Genomic DNA, 19,767 nt, shown 5'->3' with positions numbered 1-19,767 from the left:
ACAGCTGCAACAGTCTTGATACCGCGGTTCTGTTATTGGTGTGAGTTTTAAAAATGGCATTTACAGTTGGTGGTGTTGCAAACGTGACGGAAAAGAAAATAAGCTTTTGTTAAAAAGAAAAAAAAAAGAAAGAAAGAAAGAAATACTGTCTTTTGAGTATTTTAGCAACATACAGGCAGTGACACTAATTTCTGATACTACTCCTGTGCAAATAATAACAGAGCAACAACTTGAATTGAACCAGCAATTGTATCTAACATCAGCGACTACTGTGGGCTGGATATTCACAAACTTAAAACTTTTTTGGCAGTATATGTGGCCAATGACTTTCTTACAGTAAAGACTCAAGTTTTTGTATTCGTTTCCGTCCATGAGTCTTGGTGTTTCACGGTGTGTGGTGGCCATGCCATCTGAATGAAATCTTGTTCTTTTTTTTTAATTCATTTGTAGTCATTTTAAAAAGCAGACATCTCATGCCTGTTCTTATGTGGTCCTCAAAGGGCTGAGAGAGTTTCTTTGGGCCAGTCTCCCGGGTTCATTCGAAATAAATATTCCTCGCTTCGATCTGCTGCCTTTCTGTGGTTTGTGGAGTGGTTAGAGGGGCGAGTCCCAGCAAACGTGGGCAGAGACGACTATCACTCCAGGTCCTCCGATAGGTTGCCTTCCTCTAGCTCTCGTTCCTCTTCCAGCTCTGGACTGTGGTTGGCTGTCGTCACCAATGACATCGGACAGTCATCATCGTCCATGTTTAGCGGCTCCTCCTTTACGTGAACTGGAGGCCTGTGAACAGTAACAGAAAAGAAACTATATTTAATATATTTAAATACATTTAATGACCTACAGGGTTAAATATAGCATAACGGGGGTTGTCAGTTCTCTGTGATTGGATTCTACCTACGATGTGCTGAAGTTGTGAGTCAAGAAGGATAAATATAGTGTAGTCATGAGGTAGAAAAGGGAAGGGCACTGTTCTGTAATAGCTGCCATTCTACTCATGCACAGATACAATCCAGAAGTAGACTTCATATTCAACACACCTTTGGCAAATTTTCAAGCCAGGGGTTGTTTTTTTCATATTTCGTATAAATGTAAATAGCAATTAAATTTAGATTAACAGCGCAGTCATAAAAATGCAGAGCAAAGCGGTTGATACCTCGACATGTTTGGCATTGAAAAGTTTACTGATGGCACCTGGCTGGAAAAAAAAAAAGAGAGAGAAGCAGCAACCCCATTATAAATAATGGAGAATTTCTCATCCCCTCACCCCCTGGAGCAAAGGGGGGAGTGGAGCTTTTTTTATCTTGTTAATAGAAAGCGCAGGCCTTCGTTAATATGCAGGGGCTGCGGTGGCGCTTCTTGAGAGGGGAGAGAACCTGCAGCTAGGCTTCTACCATTAATCAACTCCAGTCCGTCAGTTCACTCGGACACCATGATCCATGTTTTTAACTCCAAATGGATGAATATCTTTACTGACTGTCAATAAATGGAGAGGGGAGGAAAAAAAAAACACAGTGAGGCGGCGAGTGAGCGGCTTCTCCCCCCTGCAGAACAGCAGAGAGGAGAGGGTGGAAGTGGGGCTACTAACAAGAATAATAACGCTGTCACACACAAACAAGGCTTAACATGATCCTGGGCCCTTGGCAGGGAAAGGGGTTTGTGCTACCATGATAAATCTGACAAAACCTAATTATTTCTGACACGTTGGATGCATCGGGAAATCCCGCTAGACTAGGCGAGAGAGAGGGAGAGGGAGAGAGAGAGTTAGGCAGAGAAAGAGAGAGAGAGAGAGAGAGGAGAAAAAACCTTATCAACTAGTCTCTGCATTAGAACATGTCTGGCAGTCATCTCTTGGGCTGCACTCATCAATGGCAGGGGGAACTTTGAATTTGAAAAGAATTTTAAAAGGTACAGATTACTTTAATATTTATAGCAAAATAGATTAATATTCAGATGTGGTAGAGGAGGGTTGCTGGCGCTGGGATGGATGCTGCTGTCTGCTGAGCCAACGGAGTCAGAAAGAGAGAAAGACACTACCGTTCACAAGTTTGAAATCACTTATCATCTATCATTTTTTTTGGATATTTTATATTCAATGCTGACTTACACAACATAGATTTAAATATCACAAACTATTCGTCAAAAGGTATTTTTAGATGTTTTACTCAATATTTGAAGCATGTTGTTATAAAATGATAAACAATCGTATTTATCTATTCAGAATAATTTTCTGTCAAGTTACCAGCCTCAAGATTTGATCGCCACTTTTGAAATATGAGGCATTCTGGATTTTCATTATTTTTAGTCTTTTTAGAATCCTCTACCCCTCTGTTCATCACTCTGAAACTGGACACTTTTAAAACTATTTCTCAGTCTCCTAGTAATTATTAAAACTTTATTATTTGAATAATAAAAAAAAAAAATTTCAAACTTTTAAATTGTAGGCTAAATAGGACTACACAGTAATGAGTTGGAAAAGTACTGAAAGTTTTTTTTGTATTAAATGTATACAGTTAATAGTCTAACATTCAGTAATTTCAATTTTTTATTTCAAGTTGAATTCCACTGATTTTTCAAAATTTATTGAAAAATAAATTGTCTCACTGTAGAGAAAGACTGAAATGACACAAATGTAGCCATTTTATTCAAATCTATCAAAATGACCAGTGAACCTACGTGTCTTCTGAATTTTTATGTGTAACACTGATGATGGTTAAAAAAATACTAAATGCGAAAAAGTTTTCTTTGAGTACTTTTTGCCTTAGAACACACTGCGTGTAGCCCTCAACCATGAATGACTTTAAAAAAATGTTTTAGGCCAAAACCATCTCAGAACTATCATGAAACAATGTCTCAGGCATCAGGCAGTGTATTCGTAACAATTTCATATAATAACTTTCTGTGAGGGAGCTTTCAAAGGCATTACACTCTCTAGATGTCTGGTTCCTGACTCAACAATTCTGACTCGGTAAATCTATAGAATGGGACATTTCACATCACACCATCTGAATGATTGTGTCTAAACCATTTAATTATGCAGAAATTTTGAAAAATTTGTGGAATTCCCCTTTAACCTCTTAACCCATTCCCATCCTTGATCATTCAATTTTCATATTTTTATAAAAACAAATTTTAAATGTTCTATTTTTTCAACCATTTTGCACAAGTAGCCCCATATGTCCAAAATACTGTTTTAATTGAATACATTTAGTGATAAATAATCACTTTTTAGCTGTATGGTTTAATGGATTAAAAAAAAAGTTCTTCAGATTTGTGCTCAGGCAAGCTCCTAAGGACATTTAAATATTAAAATATGAATATGAACAGGATAAATTGCAAGGGCCCACTCTCATAACTAAACAACTTACACATTTTAATAGTAGTTACTGAATCATTTATAGTAGTTACTCTTATAAGAGTCAAAACTGAATTATAAATATGGGGTTTAAGGGGTTAAATAGGCTAACACTATGTTGGCATTATATTCCGCCCACAGGCGAATAAAACTGAGACAGATAATTTGTAATATTGCACTTGATATCGGTGAAGTTAAACTTCTGGTATTGTGACGACCTTAATAACCTGTCAGCTCGTTCAGCACTATGGCAAAGCTGCTGCCGCGTCAAACATGCACATCCTCCACTGAAACACTTACAGCACATCCAGTATATACTGATATTTTGATATTTTTTTCTTTATAAATGCAGCTGATCTAAATCTCATTCACATAGTGCACTTGCACTCTATCTGTAATTACACAGGATACATCATGACTGTTTCTACCCACAGAGCAACAAATGTGCTGTGAGTGTCTGTAAACATGCATTATAATGACACATTATGATATAGGGCCATAAAAGCTATCGCTGACCTACACCTTCACTCTTTGCTTGGCTCTTTAAAAGCCACAGAGAGCTCAGAGGAGGTGCTGCCTCTCACATTTATCACGCCATAACAAACAGGTCCGCAGATATGGGCCTAAAGATATTACCCGGAGACAAATGATCCCCGGCCAGGCCAGCGTTGCACTGGCCATTAAGCCCGACACAGGCCTTTAGCCTGCATGTGAAGAAGCATGGCTTACAGCTTTCATTTGCATTCATTAGAAATCAGCGGCACACTTGTGTGGCTTGGAGGAGGGAAGAAAACGATTAGTCCTTTCTCCACTGTATTAAGACATCAGGATGAGTCATTTAGTGGTTAACAAGAGGCTGGCATTAGCAAGCCACGAGCTGGTGCCTGTGCCAGCCTGCGTGTGTGAGTGAGTGTGTTTGTTTTTGAGGTAATGACTTGCAGATCTGAGTCATTTAAAATTGAAAAACGTATCTGATGTCAAATGCTGCTGATTATGGAATTAAATGTCATAACCCGTGTTGAAACAAGCTACTTCAGACATTGTATTTGTATTATTAACATTTTTTATTAACATTTCTGTCTGTATTTGTATACACTTTCCCTTAACCAAATCTTAAAGAGTGCCAGTACACACTCACAAAAACCCACACATGCCTGACGCTATCCATAGCTTGACTGAATGCGCAAATCATAACACGTTATGAAAAAAGGTTAGTCTGATTGTGTGGTTATTCTCTGGTGGGCAGACGTGAATATGATGTTGGTAGCTGGCCTCTTCATTATTAAATGCATCCCAGAAAAAGCCACTTACAAAACACATTTCTTCCATTTTGGGCATGTAGTGGCCATGTAAGGAAGAGGCAGCATCGGCCACCTTTCGTGTCTGAGACAGAGAGAGAGAGAAAGAGAGAGAGAGAGAGAGAATGCTAGCATTCAAGAAACAGACTCAACTGTCCATTATTAAAAGTTAAATAACCTGAGGGAGTGAATATACTGGGATTCTGTCTGGCTTTCAGATTTGCCCCAGTTAACACTCCTGTCCCACTTCCCAACCTGACACACACATACCAACATGCGCTTGCGCACACACGCTCATGCTTACATACATGCCCGGCTGTATTTGCTAATTTATAGGGGTGATAAGGCACCATTAGCACAGCTGGAGTGGAATCCTGCTTTGGAATGACAAGAAGCAGAGAATGTGTCTACGTATCTCTGCATGTGTACGTGTTTGTGTATGTGTGACAGTGCTAAGTGTCCTATCTTTGGCCCGGTAAACACTGCACAGTGACATGTATGACATCACTGATTAGTGCTGGGCACATTCTACATACGCATTCCTCAAACTCACACCACATGAATCTTTAATCACCCTACTCTCTCTCTCTCTCTCTCTCCTGCTCTCTCTCCGCACCATTAAAAAAGATGGAAAGGCAAAGATTTTAAAGTAATTAATGATACAGTTAGCTGCTAAATATTAATAGGAACAGTCTTGCATAAAATATAACATCTAAACCTCTACGATGCAGACGTTGGAGTAATTAAAACGGAATCTGTAATTAGGACTGTCCCTATTTATAGGTGAGAGGTTAAAGTCTAGAACCAAATGTAAACTTACAATGAAGTATGATGTCCAAAGCCCCAAATAAAGGTTGAATGTGTGTCATGCCTTTCATAGGACTGCACTTTAATTCACAGTACAGCCTACACCCTTAAAAAAGTGGTTTCTTGTCTAAAGGCAGTGGTTATAGGTAGAGGCATGAACACTCAAAGAACCATTTCAATGCATAAATGGGTCTATTCATGGTTAAATGTTGCCTCTCTAAGAAGATCCGCTGTATACGGTTCGTTTTCATTTAAAAATGGTTCTATGTAGCACCAAAAAGGGTCCGGCAATTGTTACCAGTCACAGGACCTTTTTTGGTACCTTTTATTTGGTACATATATAGAACGCTAAGAGTATAGTGGTCGTTGTAATACATATTTTTCTGACTCATGTAAGTTTATTCTCTCAGCTGAATATCTGATTGTGTGTAGAGGTACTGTTCAAACTGTGAGATTTCCACTGTCCACTGACTGATGAAAATGAGCCATTTCACAAATTCTTGTCATGTTTACATCAATTCATATAATACTAATAACATAATACTGTAATGATAATCCATGTAAGTCATATTTACATCATAAAACAATGGCCATAATCGGTGTATATAAATAAACAGAGTAACTAAAAGTAAAGTAAACCACTGTGGAGGTCTGATCTGCAGTGTGTCCACTCACATATGGGTCTGTGGGGAGTATCCGGGGCTGCTGTGACCGTTAGTGTCGAGGTGGTCGAGTGTGCCATTGAGCTCGTCGTGGGTGCTGCTCTGCAAGAGGCTGGGTGGGCTGCCGCTCAACAGACCGGGTGGACTGCCCCCCATCAACCCCGACGCACTGCTGTTCATCAGTGCCGCATTACCCAGCAACGGCAGAGACGTTTCCGCCAACGCTGCCTGTGACAGTGAGAAAGAGAAGGAGAGAAAGTAAAGAGCAAGTGAGAGAATGAGGAGAGAGAGAGAGAAAGATAGAGAGAAAGAACAGAGAGAGAGTAAACAGAGTCAGGGGGAAGGAATAGAGAGATAGAGAGAGAGAGAGAGAGAAAGAGAGAGAGAAAGATAGAGAGAGACAGAGAGAGAGAGAGCATTTATATTAATTCATGTTTTAATTTCATACTTTCCAACAGCATTTTGGTGTTGTAAGAAAATCTCTATCTAATCTCTAAAAATCTCTAAAACTAGAAAATATAAATTTTTACACTTTTTTAAAAAAACCAAATATAATTTAATAAAATTAGTTAAAAAAAACTTGAATGTTTTGCTTTTCAGAATTTCTATTAGTCAATTTTTCATGAAATGTACACATCGTGTTTTTTTTTTCAAATGGTGTGAAAAACACAGTGGCGACAGTGACAATGTTAAAATATGCAATTTATTCAAAAGCTATTCCCTGGCTGGCTCTAATTTTGTGTCACTAACTGCAATAAGTTCACTCTGGCCTTGACGAAATCATATGGAAGAGGAGAAACTGAAAAGAATCTGTTTGGACACCTGTGAGCTCCAAAAAGAATTTCTTCACTGAGACAGATAGGCCTCAGAGGTGCAGCAAGAAAAAACATCAAGCATCTGCATGACTATTAAACTACCCAAAAACTTTACCTGAAAATAGTAAAAAAAAATCTCCTGACAATTTTTGCCTCTTGCACATTAAAGTTATATACGGTAATTAAAATTTAAAGTTTTTGCCATGAGCACCTCACTGGCCGACACTACGAAGCCAAATCATTTATGACAGCTTGGATAAATATTAATGCATATTCCCTTGCATTTGTGCAGGCTGCTATCAATCTGAAGCACAGGCATGCAGAAAAACTAGACTGGCAGAGAAGCTACCTGCCTCTGCCACACGGTGTCCTTCTAGACTCTCACTGCTCATGCCAACCTGGCTCTCTCTCTCTCTCTCTCTCACACACACACACACACACACACACACACACACAGAAAACTCTGAGGAATTTATTCTCCTGCTGTTCAGGCTGTAATTATGAGAATACAGACAAGCATACACAAACTGTGTACTCAGGCAGACAGTGAAACTGCTCTTTTATTTCAGCTCTGAGAACAGGTCATGGTCTGAAAGTGGGGGCTATTCCTAAAAGAGGAGCCGGCTGCTTACCTGCAAGCTTGCATTAAGAGCTGCTCCGTAACCCAGACTGGATGGCAGGTTCTTCACTAGCGTCGGGCTCCTGTCCATTAGAACACACAAATTCAATTATTTACGTCAGTTTCTATTCAATTAAAATCACTTCTTCACAGCTTATCCTCTTAAACCCTATGGATATGCCTATGTATATAGGCACAGACTAGTTTCTCACTCTCCTGCCTACAGAAATTACTGACTAGTAAGTACAGTAAGCATAGAGTTCAAAGGGTTAAACCCTAAAGATCCATATGTGGTTCCACACCTCCATCACTCACTGTCCTAACTACATGGCTAGTCATAGGGAGGAGTCAAAGCCTCATCAATATCTAAATGTGTAGAGGTGTTCAGCAGTAACATGTGGCCTGCAGACTCCAACAATGTGGAGGGAGGCTTCATATGCATCACTGTCATTAGACCTTCACCCTTGCAACCTGGGTGATGTGGGTCTGGGACAGACTTATGGCACTGGGATTTACCCATGGTAACCGTCTTAAAGCATTAAGAACCGTCTATATTGAAATTAGGGGACGAATTAAAATGATCATAAACGACCACTGATCGTGCATGTATATTCTTCCTTCTGCAGCTATAATAATGACATGGTACATTCTTGCAACTTTGTCTGAGTGGAGTTTCTGAGTAGTACTGTTTGAAAGAGAGAGGGAAAGAGAGATAATGAGAGACAGCGGGCTTTACCCTGTTATCTTCTGTGATCTGCGTTTCTGGTACTCCATCTCGTCCACTGTCCACACTGCACCCTTCACGTTTTCCACTCGCACAAAACACTTGTGCAGGCTCAGGTTGTGGCGCACTGCATTCTACAACACATAAACATCCTTTGCTACAGTTATAAAAGCTACAAATATACAAATAATCATTATATCAATTTGAGTATAGTAATTATAAGCATTTATAGATATAGATTGATTACGTCATTATATCAAGTTCTCTTATCGTCCTATATCTTTATCTTTGAATGAATATAATATCACTGTCTCTAAATATGTCTATGATGCTTATAATAAAGGAATACAAAAGCAACATTGGTGCAAATATTCTTCATCAAATCACACATATGTGATTAATCTATGCACCACTCGCTGTGTTGAGAACGGCGCACGGTATGTGCATACACTCAGATGGTCACTAATAATATCCAGGAGGTCTTTGAATTAAGCATGAACCTCACATGGCTCTTCTGACATCTATTTGTGCGAACACACCTATATTTAAATAATCCCCACAAATCAGGTTTATGAAAATGACCCCAAAACACGTTAACATTCATAATCAAGGAGGGTGGAAAGACGGGGGTCTGCAGCACACCTCTTATATCATGAAAGAATCTAATTAAAACACGTGGCAACAGCAGCCAAATAATAACCTTTGCTTTAATATTACAGTTTTTTTCATGTTTTATTTCAGGGATGGGTTGTAGTGGTTTTGCTCTAAGAAAGGGATTCTATGAGACAGGAGGGGAAAAAAAAACTCATAAGCAGATCTCGCATCTGACCTGAAAATCCCAGGATTTGATTGATCTTAATGCCCATGGCTCTGAATATGATAATTTTAATATTAATGAGCAAATGAGCAGTTTTATTATGCATGCTATATAGTTATAACTAATAAGCTGCCGGGGCCGAGAGCTGGATCCCCAAGCTGAGCTGATGAGACCAAGCAGAGATATTAAATCACCTTTCATTCCTTTTTAAAAATTCTCTCAGTTAATCAAATGACAAGCCCATCACAGCCCAGCCTTGTAAAGCCAGCACAAAGGAGCAGCCAGGCTCAAAATGTAAATATCCCAGCTCGGCTATTGTAAAAGGAGGGACCCGAATATTCCTAAAGCTACTCCGATGCTTTTTTGTTCCACCCATGGCCAGATTAAAATATTTAGTGATAAGGAGTGAGAACCTAGTGCACATGTGAGGATATTTTTTAAGAGGGCGTGAGATAAGAGCTCTACCTGTACTGCATACTGTCTATAGAAGCTCTTTAGGTGATGTAAATGTTTTTTATGAGCAAAGATGTTGTGCACCAATGTCCTCTCTGATATTTAGTGTTGAAGCCCATATACAGTAAAGCAGTTCTGGCCCTGTGTACTGATGTACAGGGAGCTATTGCACACCCTTGTGGAGCTGTAATCATACACCAGCATCATTAGCAACCCAAATCCAAATTAATTCACTTTGCTAAATCTAGTGCTGGGAGACGCTTAGCATGCTGATGAGAGAGAGGGAGAAAGCTCCTAGCCTGGCTCTGAGAAGGGCTCCTGGCTAAAAGACATTTTACTGAAGTAAAAGAAAAAAAAAACAGTTCAATGATATCAATGTGTATATATATATATATATATATATATATATATATATGCATGTGTGTGTGCGTGTGTGTATCTCTAGCCCTCTTTTCACCACGCACCCCTCTTCCCTCCAAAAAAAGCAGATCTGGGGTAACATTTTTAAACCTCTTGTCTCCTTTTCTTGTTCTATTCAGAAAATAGCAGACATTGAATTTGTTGGGACAGGGATACAAATGAGAGCCTTTGTCCTGGTAAATAAAGTATGCTCCAGCAGTGACAGGAGCATTTACTTAGTGTTGGACAGGGGCTAACCTCTCTCTCTCTTTCTATGTACATGAGACACAGTGTGTACAAAGAACCACCCGACAACACTAAAAAAAAAAAAAAAATCCCAGACTGTGTCTGAAAGGCAAACAGCCATCTTTCAAACTAATTAACCAATAATATGCAAGGGGGGTGGGAGAATGAGGGAGAGAAAGAGAGAGCAAAAGAGAGAGAGAAAGAAAGAAAGAGAAGAAGGAGTAATACACTGCATCTAACAAAAGGTGCTGATGATTGAGTGGCTGGGTAGTAATTAGTGCGTCAGAACGCACACCTCCCCGCCAAGCCTCAGCTATTAATTGCACCAAATTAGAAAACGATATCAGAGGCCGAATTATTCTTTCACTTGTCATTTTTCTACAGAGAAGAGAAAGAGAAGGAGAGGAAATTCACCCTTTTCAAGAGGCAGGTTAAAAAGAGGGGAGCGCGATACTAATCTATTCGTGTCAAGTAAATAAATGTCCCTTCCGGGCCTCTGTCTCTTGCTATCCAGTGGACAGGTTAGGGAGGGGCAGAGGAAAAAGGAAGGGGGACGTTACCTTCCAAGTGGCGGCATTGCGTCTGAAGTAGGCGAAGGTGCGCGTGAACCAGCTGTAGATTTCATTAAGCGTTAACTGCATGTCTTTCGAGTCCATGATAGCCTGCAACAAGACGCCATCAAATAATGCTTTACTAACCAGGCCGTTTAGCCACTCTCACCCTGCTGCAATGTTAATTCAAGCAGCAATTAATTCTAATCTAATCAGGAGAAAGCTAATTTATTTCCCCACTCACCTGCCTGATGAGCGTTGCATACGTGAATGGTGGTCTGACATCAGCGTTCTTATAAAACTCATAGTTTGGGGCTATTTCTGCAATGGATAAAATAAAAAAATGAAGAAAAAATATAAATAAGTATAAATTGTCATCACATGGAATAACTGCTAAATGCAACTCCTCAAGGAGCTGAATTCACTTAGGATTTAATGAAATTAAAAAAGAGGGGAAGAGAAAGAGGAGTGGGGGGGTGTGCACATCAAATCAGCATTTTACATGTCCAACAAAATGCATTTTTAATTAATCTCTCTCAAGAGAAATCTTAAACATTAACACAGGCGTGAAATTAGAGCCTGTGTAGATATTTTGTATGTATCTGAATAATTCATGCACCCCATGTGCAACTGCACAAGACCAGTAAATATAAACATCAGAGTGGATTTTGTAACGTGCATAACTTAATACACATGGCCATTTTAAATGTGATGAATATTGTATCATTTTCTATTTGACTGTAATTAACGTTCATAAAATATTGATGCACTATACAGCCTGATATTTGTCTCTTTTGCATAGAGGAAAGACAAGAAATAAAAGGCTTTAATCTGGATACTGGTTCCAAATGAGGCAAAGAGCATGTCAGGACTGTGTGTGAACATAAAATTTCACTTGAGGAATACTATATTGTTGCTGTGGGAACAAAACCTTGTATTGCAGAAATGGTAACTTGATGGGAGAAAAAAAAAGGAAAAAACTCAACTTTGAATGCATGCTAATTAAAAGTGATTTTATTTTAAGTAATTTTGGATCATTTAAGTTGGTAAATTGGTCAATATTCACAAAATGTAAAGGGCAGCTGGTGGTTCCAAATGACAAAATAATCAGAATAGAAAAGAAATGACTGCAACTATATAGCAAAACTTTATGTACTTTTCTATATGATTAGGCATGAAGGAATGCATACCTGAGGACAAGGGCATGGAATATTTGTCGGAGTGGCGTCTACGCATGGCGCCCATGCTGGGCACGTTGGCAGGGCTGAGGACTGAGGGGACCTGGGGCATCTGGCTCAATGGTGTGACGGGGGCTGTGGGGGTGGTGGGGGTCTGGGGCAGGTTCGGTGGGGAAGCTGACGGCAGGTTCTTCGACATGGTGATACTCGAGACTAAATTTAACTGATGAGGGAGAGAAGAAAGAGGAGGAGGAGCGAGAGAGAGAGAGAGAGACAGAGAAGGAGGGAGAGAGATAGAGAGAGGGAGAGAGAGAGAGAGAGAGAGAGAGAAAGTTTAAAGCACTCAGACAAACAAGAACAGATTCAGTTGTACAGCTGTGTTTCCACTAATAAGCTGCAGAGGAAACAGCCAATCTCCACTAATTACAGGATAAAATTGTATCATAAGAATTCTAATTAGAGCACGCTGTTAAAGATTATCTAATGATCATCCTTTGTGTTATCCCAGCCCATCTCCATCCCACAAGAGCCTCCTACATGTATAAGAGTGCGAGTGTGAGTATGTGTACAAAACACAGAGAGAGAGTTACCACCTGTTTTTTTTTTAAAGCACCTGGATTAAAAGCCTAGACTAACCTCCAAACACAGCACATCACACTGAGACTTGAGACACTGAGACGTCTCCCAACTTTCTTTTTTTTTCCTTCTTTCATTTTAGTGTTCCGTTCCAAATCTCATGTGAGAGGGTCCAACTGACTGGAAAATTCCACCCTGACCTTTAGTCCCTGCTGCTAATTCGTGGGAATGGTAATGACATCATTACATATTCAAACTAAATTGCCTTAATTGTAAACTGGCAAATGGGATTCTGAACTGGTTTGAATGGAAAGAAAACCAGAAATGGCAGAGGGAGAAGAAAAGGAGTCAGGCATCAACAATCATGTGTGGCATGTGTTGATAAATAGTATGAAATGTCAAGTTGCCCATTCCATCACGGCTGGGTGCCTTTGCAATTGATAATTATAACTCTACTTAATGGTAATTACACAATGGCAACAGAAAGGGGTCCAGGCACTGTATATACAGTTAAATAAAGGCAAGCACTCCACTAAAGCAGGGGTGTCAAACTCAACCACTAAAAGGGCCACAATAAAAAATCTCAACAAATCTGTGGGCCAGCTGTGTTTTTATTTCTTGACCCGAACTAGCCATTGTTTATTCAAAATATGCCGAAACAAAAAAGGCACTGAATATTTGACCTATTAACTCTTTTATTTAAATCAATAGACTTTGTATAAAACAATAGGCTACACTGCTACAGATAACTGTTAAACCTCTTTAACCGTCCCCAATATATGGACACCTGTCTATACACCTGAACTAGACACTTGTCATTTTTTCTTTTTATGGTGCTGTTTCATAGAAGCACATTATGTTGCAGTGCATGCTGTGGATTGTAGTGCAGCTCATGGTGAATTGGGCTAATATTGACAGAAAATTCAAATAATTTTGCAGGCCTTGTGTTTGTCACATGAGGCTCTAGAGGGACAGTGTACCTTGTCCAAACTTGACTTAAAGATGTATTCTAGGTATTAAATTGAGATTAATAGACTGTTCTCTTTAAAATTACCTGTGAAAATATGGCAAATCTGGACTAGATGGTAATTGTGCTGCTTGAAACAACAACATGGCAACATCAGTCGTCTTGTGTCTTTAAAACGAGCGTGACATTCTGGTGATGGGTGAAAAAAGTGCAGTTGTGAATCCATCGGTGTCATTTTTCTCTTTGTGCAGAGCACTCCATTGATGTGTATAATACAGGAATCTCCATATAATTCAGCCGAGGTCAGGTCAAGGCAACGGGCCGATGCTTTGAAGAGCCTCCCTCTTAATCCCCCATTCACTGCAGCAGACTGCACGCGCAAAACCACAATATCAACCAGTAATTATTCGCTACTTGTTCTACACTGGGAACAACAAAGGCTGCTGATACACCGTCAAACATAGCAAAAAAAAGGCATTTCATAATAAATCCTATCAAGAGTGACTGCGTGCGAGTGTGTGTGTGTGTGGCATGTATATTTATAGTGTTAAGACAAGATTTTCTTCCCCTCTCTCTTCACCTGGTTACAGCAACAAGCGTAACATGTTTGCAGGCACACAATCCTGTATTTGCAAAATGGAATTTATTAAAACCTAACTGAGCAGGAGCGAATGAGAGGCAGGGATGAGCACTTTGCCACCTCCGCTCATCTGAATATATATTCAAGGTTGGCTGAGAGAAAGAGAGAGAGAGAGAGAGGGAGGGAAAAAAACCCTCATTATTCAGGACTTGCAGCCTTGGTAACTTTGATTTTCAGCCATCCATGGCATGGCCAAAAGGTAACATTTAATGAAGTGCCATTCAGGGCGTAAATGGGGTCATATAATAGACAGTGTGTCTGCACCTTGTGTTGGGCTACTGATAGCTGTTAAGGGTGCGGTGATGAACCAACAGGGCTCATTTCGCCCTGCTAATAAATTCGCACTATTAATATTTATCAAATGTGTGGGCTGCCTCCCTCTCAGCCCTATGCATGCGAGGGCAGAAATCCGTGCCATGATATCTATTACCTCTCCTCTTTTGTGTAGTACATACATTTTTGGGTGGATATGGTGTGTAGGATACGTGTTCTCTTTACACCAGTGAAATTGGAAATATCAAGTACAGTCGTGCACACACACACAGAGCTGCAAAGAGCTACATGCACAAAAAAAAGACATGCAGATGCACACACACACACACACACACAGACAAAAGAAGGAAACTGGGAAAAAACTGAGGCCATCATCGCTCATTTAAAAATCTGCCATTAATTGCTCGCCATCAAATGCAATTAGCAGCCCTTTCATGTGTGGTTTATGTAATGTAATACTTCATTAATATTATTCATTCATATGCAGTATTGGATTACAGGCTGAAATTCTTTATTAGTGTAGATGTAACCAAGCTGCTGGAGTTTTGAAGATTAAAAAGGGGAGATTGAATAATAAATTGGCAGAGGGGAGCAGCCCGATTCCTGGCGGATCTGCAGGATAATTATTCTATCTTGTGATTATCTATTTTATATGGTGGGAGGTGATGAGGAAAATTATGCCATTGAAATTAGGCACTTACTAAGCAGTAGAAACACACTATGCATTCCTCTGCAAAATATTGAACGTGGGATAAATAAATTTGACACAAATATTTATTTTTGCTGACGTCTATTTGTAAATAGTTTTGTGTAAACCACACATTTTATATTTCTGTCTGATCCAGCTATGTTTTTACAGATTTTCCATGCTATTAATCCTTTTTTTTCAAAGACAGCATCTGTCATCTCTCCAGCTACCTGTCAGACTGTTTACAGATTGCTGGTTATTTCATTTCACATCATCTTCGCTGGTCTCCATCTATCATTACAGCTGTTTGTTTTCAGAATGAAATGTCTTCTGTTGCCTCCGGCTTCTTTAAGTGCTACTCAGGTCATGGAGCTTAACAGCTTCTGCTGGCCAACAGGTTGTTTGCAGTATTAAAGCCATCAGGCCGTAATGGCTGGGCCTTTTTTGGCTCAGATTGGGGGTATGATTTAATGCACTCACCGTCGTCGCAGTCTCCCCCTAGCCGTGGCTGATGGGGAGCAGTGAAACCTGGCATTACAAATCCCATTCTCTCCTCGTTCGCTATCGCTCTCTCTTGGCGCTGTTAAACAGTGGCGTTTAGAGAGCTCATTTGCCGCCCTGCCGCCCTGTTTACCGTATGTGGAGCAATATGCACTCACCGGTTTGGGAGATGGCTTGGGCTCCGAGGGCCGCATGTGCAAGTGGGCCATCATTGCCTGAAGACGCTCACGTTCTTTAGAAAGCTGTTAAGAGAAAGAGTGGGAGAGAGAGAGGGAGGGGAGAAAAAAAATACAGAAAAAAAAGAAAACAGAGCGGTTTTAGAAATGAGCGATTTTCCCCAGACTACCACAGTAATACATCTTGTTATTGAGCTTGTCTGGTTGTAATGAATCCTGCATATGCCCAGTCTGGCTTTCTTAAGCCTGCCTCAAAGACAGAGATAGAGAGATAGAGCGAGATAGAGAGAGAGGGGGAGAGAGAGAGAAACAGAAATGTAAAAGGGGTGTGAAAGAAAAACAGGAGAAAAAGAGGAAAGAAAGAATAATAGGAAGACAACCACAAGAACCTCAGACTGAGAGAAAAAGATTAAGGAAGAGAAAGAAGTAGAGAGATAGAGCCAGAGAGAGAGAGAGAGAGAGAAAGAGAGAAAACAAATATATATATATATATATATATATATATGAGGAGAGGAAAAGAAAAACAGGGAAAAAAGGGGAAAGAAAGCATCATATGAAGAAGAGAGGAGAACCATTCCTGGTGAGCAGTGTGGTGGTGCTAAGAGGTCAGGGAAAACAAATAGCACTTCATCTTTTTGTCAATAGCAGAATTTAGGTCAGCGATGCTTTGACAGTAACAAGCTACTCAGGTCATAAATTAGAGGGTCCTGGGCGTCTAGTCAAAGTCCTGTGGACACAGTTAGGGCTGGACTGGAGCCAGCAGCTGCCAAGAGGTGAAGGGGTCCCACAAACAGAGTGCCAGCCAAGCCCCGCCTCCACTGCCTCCACTCGGTCCCTCCGAGGTCCAGTTAGTGCCCCGGCGATCCTCTATCATCAATCTAGCTCACGGCGAGTGACAGAGACCAGCCCGCGACCACGCACACATGCTGAACTCCAGCACGGAGCCGGCGTAACCCGCTCTGAAGCGGGCCTCATTACCACTGACGGAGGGATGAAAAAAGAAACGGAGTAGGAGAGAAAAAAAAAGCAAGATGGAAAACAGCAACACTGCTGTAATTGGTCACAGTGTAAGCACGGGGGTTGGCGCCTCTTTGGTCTTTGGGTGCACTCAGAGGGAAAAAAAAGGAAAAAAAAAAAAGGTGGTGGACTTTTGTTATTTTACATATAAACAAGAATTATTCATTGTTCAGATTCAAGAGCCCAACAAATAAATAGGGATAAATTCGCAGAGCGTAAAAACCTTTAAAGGTTGAGAGCAACGCTTCGCTTACATTCAGACAGGCATCACAAAGGTTTAGGCCACAGTCAGAGCGCTATAGAGGCTGGATGGATGGATCTACATGGAAATAAAAGGGTTTTTTCTTAATATTTCTTGGGCTTCAAATAAAACTGATCCATCTGGAACCTTTCCAGCAATCCACTACAAATCTTAAACTGTAAGTTGTTAGTAAGTACTATCAAACAAAGCCTGGTGTTTCCATCCCTCCAGAGTGAGCCCCTTCAGAGTGACCCATGTTTCATTCCCATGCTGCACTGGGGCAGACAGGGGTGTGAAGATGTTGCTGGCAGGAGAGGCAGGCCTCAGTGCTGAGTAATAACGTCCTTCAATCACTGCACTCATTATCTTGCCAGCGTGACTCCTTAATAAGGTCACGCTCCACCTCCTGAAAATAGTGGCCCTCTTTAGAGCTTCCTTCAGGTGCAAAGTGCATTTAATTAACACCGACCAGCCCTAGATGCGTGCATATTAATTGGACGGGATAGAAAATAAGCACAAATCCTAATTCAATTAAAAAATGCCAGCCACGGCTCTTGCTGGGTCTCCATGCTCCTAGGTTGCGTTTGTTTCACTAAAATCATCCTCTAAACAAGGTCTGCACTGTTTTTCATGTTTTTCGATAATAATGGATGAAGTAAGACCTGGAAAGTGGTGTTACACCCATTTATTGGAGGTTAACATTTCTACTGTATTTACAGTTTTGAAATTTACACTGGTGATCATGTAGGTGATGCTGAGTGCTGTACAGTACCTGAATCTCTAGCTGCTGTACCACTTGCATTTGGACCCGGCACTGTGCCGTGCTCCTGTCGTCCAAAGCATGCTCACTGTTAAGGTGCCTAAAATCAGAGGACAGAGAGTAAGAAAACGTCCCAGCCACAATCAACATTAATAAAGACACTCATATTAACCAACATATTTATTTTATTTGCTCTCTCTTTAGCTAATAAGTCACATTTTTTTTAATATTTGCTAATAGTCTTACTTGTCTGGTCTGTTTAGCATATTTCATGTCATACATGTGTGCACTGACCAAGAACATACGGTTACTGTACCCTATATATATAGGGTTACTGTACTAAAATGTCTGCATTTTATTCATTTTTGAATGCATTTGTAGCTGACAGAAATGTTATATTTCTCTGTATGCTAATCCATAATACATTTTATAAAAGTGAATGTATCAGCATTGGCATATATGTACATAAAAATATTGGACATCGGCATCGTCCCACAGTATCAGTGCATCTCCAGGTACAATAGTACTGATTCTAAAAGAAAAAAATCATTAATAACAAAGCTTGTTGTTATTTTAGTTAATCAAACCATCATCAAAATTGTTATAGTGATGCTTTATGGGTCATCTTGCATTATTAGCCATTTGGAAAAACAAAAAAACCCACCCTCCCTGTCTGTGAGTGTTCTCCATGGAGCTCTGAAAGCTAGTGTTTAACATTACAATAGGGGCACTGTCATCTAAATCAGAGTCCTGCGCACAGCAGCCCAGCTTATGAGGGATAAGGGATGTTGGCGTACAAAAGGCATCGCAGAGTGGTTTTGTCCTCTTCATTTATGGAAAACAATAAATGCAATTTAACTTGAGTAACATTTAAAAAGTGTCTCCTATGAAGAGTGCATTATTCAGCCATGTATTAAATGTATCTACTCATCCCTTCATTAGAATAAAGGGGGGGAAAAAAACGCACAGCAGACTGCAAAAGCAGTCAATGACGGTTTTCCCTGATTGGATTTTGTCTGCAGGACACAAAAGAAGCTCGCCATTAAAATAGACCTTTATTCCCAGTGAACGCACGGAGGCGAAAAGGTTTTTAAAAGTGTTGTGATGTTCGGTAATGAGCCTCTATCTAAATTATCATTGGTGACAAACCCACAAAGCGCTCTTTGAGGAGACATGGTTATGAAATGCCAAAGCTGCCACTTTCTTTCCTGTAATTATAGGTTAGCTTGCAGACCCTTCAATGATCATTTACAGTACAGCCTCCAGTGCATTAGAGTGAGCTTAAATCACACACACACACGCACACACACATATGCACATACACACACACACACACACCACTGCTATGCATTTTCCCTATTCATTTGGACCACTCTATTGTTTATGTGCAATATGCAAACTAACAACGTATTCATAACCCTCCCAAAACACGCCAATCAAAGCGGAGGGCATCCAAGAGCACAATAGCTCCACTACCTTTCAATTACAGCCATGCCCATTTAAAATCATTTCATTTTATCATGATCATTTCTGCTTTTGTAACCATTTCAGGTCTAATGCTCAGATATTCTCCATTATAAATCAAGAATGAGATGCTTTAAAAAAGAGTGAGAGAGAGAGAGAGAGAGAGACAGAGAGAGGGACTGGGGAGAGTTGGTGGCTTCCTCCAGCCCGTGCCTAATTGCTGTTTCAGAATGCGCATGCAAAGGGGCATTTCATTAATCATTTAATCACGTCCCTCGCAGGGAAGAGGGGAACTAATGTTGCAAATACCCTTTTCATTTCAATGCTCATAATGCTATCTTACGCACTTGATGTATGGCGGATGTCATAAATTACAGCTGCTTCAAAAGGGCCGGGCGCCTTGCTCCGCTCTCCCCAAAGACGGCTTTGGAAAAACATATCTTATCCCTTTACTCATCATCAGCCATCTAGATTTAATCTTTTTTTTCTCCTTTATCTCTTTTCTGGAAAAAGGGTACACTGCTTATGTGATGTGGTCACTTA

The 19,767-nt window shown here is 40.2% G+C and overlaps 1 protein-coding gene across 1 annotated transcript in view; it reads right to left on the bottom strand.

The window, feature by feature from the left end:
• Positions 1 to 227: 227 nt before the first annotated feature.
• Positions 228 to 19,767, bottom strand: part of foxp2 (forkhead box P2) — a 110,829-nt gene continuing 91,289 nt past the window's right edge. Inside the window, exons 11-19 of the mRNA XM_036577490.1 lie at positions 17,773 to 17,860; positions 15,725 to 15,808; positions 11,934 to 12,144; positions 10,988 to 11,064; positions 10,753 to 10,854; positions 8,290 to 8,411; positions 7,567 to 7,636; positions 6,133 to 6,347; positions 228 to 780 (exon numbers count right to left, since the gene is read on the bottom strand). Coding sequence (XP_036433383.1) covers positions 636 to 780; positions 6,133 to 6,347; positions 7,567 to 7,636; positions 8,290 to 8,411; positions 10,753 to 10,854; positions 10,988 to 11,064; positions 11,934 to 12,144; positions 15,725 to 15,808; positions 17,773 to 17,860 — 1,114 coding nt within the window. The 3' untranslated portion in view covers positions 228 to 635. The remainder of the gene's footprint in view (positions 781 to 6,132; positions 6,348 to 7,566; positions 7,637 to 8,289; positions 8,412 to 10,752; positions 10,855 to 10,987; positions 11,065 to 11,933; positions 12,145 to 15,724; positions 15,809 to 17,772; positions 17,861 to 19,767) is intronic.

The sequence above is a fragment of the Colossoma macropomum genome, unplaced genomic scaffold (assembly GCF_904425465.1).
Source record: "Colossoma macropomum unplaced genomic scaffold, Colossoma_macropomum, whole genome shotgun sequence".
In the NCBI taxonomy this organism is placed as follows: Eukaryota; Metazoa; Chordata; class Actinopteri; order Characiformes; family Serrasalmidae; genus Colossoma; species Colossoma macropomum.
Note: the sequence above shows the minus strand (reverse complement) of the source record. Positions and strands in the feature narration are given on the sequence as shown.